At 35.0% G+C, this 6463-nt stretch overlaps 1 protein-coding gene across 1 annotated transcript; it reads left to right on the forward strand.

Annotated features, from left to right (window-relative positions):
• Positions 2680 to 4141, forward strand: LOC110269445 (extensin-like). Its single transcript, XM_021117272.1, has 2 exons — positions 2680 to 3110; positions 3789 to 4141. Exons 1-2 carry the CDS (start codon positions 2780 to 2782, stop codon positions 4139 to 4141), a joined length of 684 nt encoding a protein of 227 aa, XP_020972931.1. The 5' UTR covers positions 2680 to 2779.

The raw sequence follows: 6463 nt of genomic DNA on the forward strand, positions 1-6463 counted from the left end.
AACTCAGATTAGAGGGTAAAGTTCAAAAAACTAGTTTATACCACGAAGGCCCTAATAACCCCAAACCGGATGAATAGATGTTGTTTATCCCCATTGGTTTGTGTATTAGCCGTCTAAGAGGAGTGTTTTCAAGCTATATTTCAAGCGAGATAACTCTCTCGAGAATTACAAGAACTCATGTAGAAAGGGGTCATACTCTCGTTTCACCAAGTTCATAAGATTAAGAACGAAAACAAACCTTAGAATTGAATCAAACATAAATTAAAATAGAAGAATAATAGTTCTAATCCATAGAAATAAATAGAGCTCCTAATCTTAATCCGGAGGTTTAGTTGCTCAAACTTACAGAGAAAACACAATTGTTACCTAGAATTCAAATTCAAAATAAATCAAAACAAAATCAAATCTAGATCAAATCAAATCTTTTGATTTAAAACTAAAATAAAATATTGAATTCTAAACCTAAAAGATATTGTTTGTAATTAAAAATTACAAAAAGAAAATAAAATATAACTAATAGGTGCTAAATCTACCTGGAGGCCCAAAGAGGGGTGATTCTGGATAGCTGCTGGCAGTTAACGCCAGTTTGGGTGTTAAACGCACAAGGAGGAGGAGTTCTGGCGCTGGTTTTGTCCCTGTTGGGCGCTAAATGTCAGGCTCAGTGTTTAGCATCAAATTTGGCAGTGATTCTAGAAAAAACGTATAGACTATTATATATCGTCAAAAAGCTCTGAAAGTTGGCTTTCCAACGCTGTTAGAATTGCATCAATTGGACCTCTGTAGCATAAGTTATGCTTGTTGGAATGTAAGCAGGTCAGGGTTGATAGCATCTACTATCCTTTCTTTGTTTTTGCACAAAACTCTGCCAAATTAGCCCAAATTTTACCTGTAATTATAAAAATACCAAAACAACTCAAAGTAATATCTAAAGAGGATTTTTGCACTAAAATCAAGTAAAACTAACTAAAATCTTACTAAAAACAACTAGAAAATGCTATGAAAAATGGTATAAAATATTCACGTATCACCTATGCTGCCCACAAAGGATTTAAACTCTTTCAAATGGATGTTAAGTGTGCCTTTTTGAATAGTTTTATTGATAGAGAGGTATACGTAGCTCAACCCCCCAGTTTTGAAAATAAAAACTTTCCAAACCATGTATTCAAACTTTCAAAAGCTCTTTATGGTTTGAGATAAGCTCCAAAAGCTTGGTATGAAAGACTTAGCTCTTTCTTGTTGAAAAATGATTTCCAAAGGGGCACTACAGATACTACTCTTTTTATTAAAGAATCTAATGATCATTTCATACTTGTTCAAGTTTATGTGGATGACATTGTGTTTGGATCGGCAAATGAAACCTTGTGTGAAGAATTTGGAAAATTGATGACTAGAGAGTTTGATATGAGTATGATGGGAGAACTCACATTCTTCATAGGACTCCAAATCAAACAAACTCCTAGTGAAATTTTTGTAAACCAAGGTAAATATGCTAAGGAGTTAGTAAAAAAAATCTGGTTTAGAAAATTCCAAACCAATGGGTACTCCGATGCATCCAAATTCTAAACTTGAAAAAGATGAAAATGGGAAAGATGTTGATGAAATAAGGTATAGTGGAATGATAGAACCTCTCATGTATGTAACATCCTTTAGACCGGATATTGTTTAAAGTGTGTGTGTGTGTTCTAGATTTCAATCTCAACCAAAAGAATCACATCTTTCAGCTGTGAAAAGGATCATTAGATACATCAAAGGCACGACTGATTTTGGTCTTTGGTATCCTAAAACTGACAAATTCTGTATACTTGGGTATTGTGATATAGATTTTGCTGGAGATCGTATCGATAGGAGAAGTACTTCTGAAATGTGTTGCTTTCTTGGACAATTCCTAAATGTGTGGTCAAGTAAGAAGCAAGCTACTGTTGCTTTATCTACGGCTGAGGCCAAATATATCTCAGCTTCTTCTTGTTGATCTCAATTAATATGGCTTAAAACACAACTTGATGATTACAAATTGTAAGTCAATAGTATCCCTCTATTTTGTGATAATTTGAGTACCATAAATATCTCTAAAAACCCTATTTTTCACTCAAGAACTAAGCACATTGAAGTTAGATTTCATTAAATAAGAGAACATGTGCAAAAGGGTACAATTGACATTCAATTTGTAAAATTTGTGGATCAATTGGCATATATCTTCACTAAACCTCTATGTGAAGATAGATTCTATAAATTGAGAACTGTTTTAGGGATTGTTAATTTTGAATTCTTGAACTAAAATTGATTAGCAAGTTTCTGGTTGTTTTTATCTCTTATTTTGCAGGGAGACAAAACTGGACAGATGATGACTCCCTCTAGCTTCTATAAAGTTCAGACAATGAGTTAAAAATTACTATGAATCTGAACGTGAACCAAATCCAAGGTGGCCTTATATGCTTCCTTAACACCACCACTGGGTCCAAAGAGAAAGATATGTTATTTTATGAAGTGTGCCTCTTGCTTGTGTTGATCATCAACATAAAAAAGGGAATATTTGATTTTGTGATATTTTAAGTCAAATCAGTCAATTACTTTTTAAAAAAACTTTTGATGTGTCTTTTCAAAACTGCCTGCATTGATTTTAAATTTCAAAATCCTTTGAATAAAATATTTATTCATTTCTTAATGCAGTTTTCAAAGAAACCTAAGAATTTAAAGCAATTTTTTATTGAAATCCTCTCATCTTCCCTATTACTCTACTACGTTCACATTCTCTCTCTACTTCACACTCCTTATTTCTTTCATGATGAAAAAGAAGGTTGCCACAAGAAGAGGAACTGGAACCATAAAACCTCCACGTAACCCTCCACCTTCCAGACCTCAATCTCACACTCACATTCATATCTACTCACACTCCTCTTTCTCACACTCCTCACAACCGCCTGAGTCCATGGCAAGAACCAAGACAACAAACCCTAGACCCTCTTCAATTGCTCAAGAGGTTGGCTCCTCCAAGGTTAAAGTGGCGAAAGGCAAACAGCCCATGACAGATGAAGAACCTCCTTCCTCTCCTCCTCCTCGAACCACCCCTCGTCCTCAAAGTCACTCGGTTCCCTCTTCACGTCCACCTAAAGGTAACAAAAGACCCTCTCTTCACTCTGTCAAAGAACCCATTTACCCTGATCCTGTTGTATTCAAAGCCCATTTCGGTAAACGATTTCATTCTCATTTTGACCCCCAAAGGTTTTCTACTTGCATGGACTTTGAATTTCACCAAGCTATTGTCTCCAAAAGACTCTTGTGTTTCACGTTTGTTGCTTACCTAAATAATCTGGCAGAAAAGGGATAAACTTTGTTGAAAACTTTAAATTTTTGGGATGGGATAAACTGTTTGATATTCGAAAATCCATTTATCCAGATTTGATTAGGGAATTCTATACAAATATGCTCTATTCTGGATAGCATATGTGAGAATATCTCCCTCATGGATGGTGTCACTCCCATTCATAGAGCCCTCAGTCCTTTCCATGCACAGCTTCATCGCCTCATCACTCATTTTTTGCTGTCTTAAAGTGGTTCTTACTAAAGGGTCACCCTTTGCGATTCTCTTATTCTTTTTGCCATAGTCAACAAAGAAAAAAATTTCATTTGCTTACCTTATGATGTGCCACATGTTTGATTACATTAAAAATGATAAAATTGTTTCACTCCCATATGGAATTTTTTTACATGCATCTTTCAGTATTTTAGTGTTGATCTAAGCGACAAAACCATGGAAGACAAACTATCTTATCGCAAGGGTAGTGGTGTAGTTAAACAAACAAAAGGAAAATCCACTAAGGCTACCAAGGAAACAGTTCTTGAGGAAGAAGAGGAAGAAAGTATTCCTCCTCCATCCACTACCGGGACTTCCTCATCTCACAAGTATCTTATTAATGGCATTGTCAATGACGTTTTACAAGAATTTGTTAACCTCACAAAACAAATGATAAATTCTAGCAAACAAGCTAGGATATTGGCTCTTCAAAATGAGACTTTCTTTCGAAAATTTCAAAGTCGTGTTGAGGTACTGATGAAATATCTTGACTCCTTGGATGATGACCAGCCCTTAACCAATCAAGACGAAGATATGATTGGAACCGAAGATGAGGGCTCTGATACCTAGCATTTGTCTCATAATGCTGCTTCTACAATTTAACTTTTTGTTGTTATGAACTCTGCTATTTAGACTCTAGTTTTGCTGAAACACTACTTTTGTTTTCTGGAAACTACTTTAGATATTGCCTATTTTTAGGATGATTGTAATAGATCTAGACTATTAATTTTGTTAACTAACAAGTTTGCTTAGTTTGATGTTTTGGTATGCTTGTTCATTTGGTTTTCTGCAGGTTTCTCTCCTTGATAACAAAAAGGGGAGAAAGAAAATGAATTGAATATGGGCTGCCTCTGTTATATCTGCCAAAGGGAGAGAAAGAAAAAAAATGAAAATAAAAATGGCTGCCTCTCTATTTTGAATAAATGGCTACCTCTATGTTTTGAATTGAAAAATTTTTGTTTTTGAATTAAAAAAATGGCTGCTTCTGATTTGAACCCTATTTTAAACTTGTGATATATTATTTGTTTGAAAATTAGGATGCAGATGTTTGATGTTTGAAAATGCTGCTTAGGACCTGTTTTTATCTGCAGCTCATTAATATTGATTTGGTTGTGATGAACTTTGAATGAATGGCTGTTTTGATATTATTTTGTAATGGTATCTAATTTTTGTTTCAAGGCTGATTAATGAGATTTTCTAAAAAGCCTTGATATAAAATCTATCAGGTTCCTAAAGATTTAGCTGGCTAAAAATTATTGGATGTTTGGCTTTATTCTTGTGAAATGTTTGATGGTATCGGGTTATAAAATGAAAACATTCAGGGGGAGCTTGGAGATCAAAGGAAAGGGGGAGCTTCATGTCTAAGGAAACATCAAAGGGAAGTTACTAAAAATCCTCTCATTTCCTTTCAATTCATTTTAATAATGTCTGTCATCAAGGGAGAGATTGTTGAGTTTAGAGAACTAAACTATGATTAAGATGATGACTAAACATTATTGGATTAATGTTAAATTATTTGTGTAATGTTATTTGGTTTAGTGTGTAGAAATTAGATCAATTTGAATATGGCCCAAGGAGCATGAAAATATGCCCAAACGGAATATGGCCTACTTACACAAGTTCATGAAAATAATTGTTAATCATAAATATTCCATCAAAAACAACCCTCTAGTCAAGTGAAAGAATAAAAACAAGTCTGGCCCAAATAAAAGCATGAAGCCCGTATCCATAACCTAAGCTTAAACGGTGGTCCACACCCAAATCTATTTATTCATCTTAGTTGCTAACTAAGTGACTCACTTTCAATTTCATTTGAACCAATTCACATTACCACCGAACCAAAACTTCTCTCTTCTCTTTCTTTCACATGACATCACTCTAAAACAAAAAGAAAGAATGGGAAAGTTCTGGAGTTAGGGAAAAATGAAGAACAAAAAGCAAGTTTCCAATTTCAAGTAAGAAGAGTAGGTCAAAGGGGCTATAGCAAAAGGAAAGATCACATCAGAGAAGAAAATCACAAAAAGGAGATTTTCCCATTTGTGCTTCATCAAGAAACATTGAAGAAATCAACTGTGTCTCAAGCACCATTTCGGAAACAATGAAGATAGTGAAGTCAATGGTGCTCTGCGGTTCATCAACGATAAAAAAAAAACTTGGGGCTAAAGTAAAGATGAATGACCCAGATTCAAGATTCTTGAAGAAAAAGGTTGAGAGAGAAAAGTACGATTGCATGTCACTGCTTTTGCTCTCTCTTACGTCTGTGAACGCCGCTGCTGACTCTGATCTTAGGAGAAGGAAAAAAAAAACCAACATGTGCTGAAGCAAGGGTTTCAAGCCTAGGAAGCTTCACTCTTCTATAATAAGGGTGAACAGCCAAGGATTAGAGCAAGGAGTAAGAGCACACGTTTGGGTTTCCATAGCTCTTTGAGCTGTTAATTCTTCTCCTTCAGGATTTTCATTTTGTAATTTTTTTTTGGTTTAGTCTGTATGAGTTTCATTGGTAAAAGACAAATGGTGAGGTTTGTAAGAAAAAGTCAATGAGTGGAAAAAGGTAGTGAGGTAGACTTAGAGAAAAAGCCTAAGTTATTTCAGAAATCTTTTGAATGTATTTCTGTTTTTTGGTCATGATCCTGAGGAAATTCTCTTGTAAGTTGGGCTAGTACTTTGCAGTTGAAAGCTAGAATGAGTCCTAGTCAAGTTCAGGTTGGGTTAGAATTTGGACTTCTCCCAGATAGGATTGGTGTAGATCCTAGGGAGAATTGATGTTTGTAATCTGTTGAAAAGATAGTGAAATTCCATCATTGTTGTGATAGAGACTGGATGTAGGCTATATTACACCGAGTAGCCAAACCAGGATACATCTGTGTGTCATTCTCTACTCTCTTCTCTATT

Source organism: Arachis ipaensis, chromosome B03, assembly GCF_000816755.2.
Source record: "Arachis ipaensis cultivar K30076 chromosome B03, Araip1.1, whole genome shotgun sequence".
Lineage (NCBI taxonomy): Eukaryota > Viridiplantae > Streptophyta > Magnoliopsida > Fabales > Fabaceae > Arachis > Arachis ipaensis.

Excerpts from the sequence above, each read along its gene's own strand:
- LOC110269445 (XM_021117272.1), top strand. The coding sequence starts at position 2,780 with ATGATGAAAAAGAAGGTTGCCACAAGAAGAGGAACTGGAACCATAAAA. Across the intron at positions 3,111-3,788 it reads CTCTTCACGTCCACCTAAAG|TTAAACAAACAAAAGGAAAA; the intron begins GTAACAAAAGAC and ends GTAGTGGTGTAG.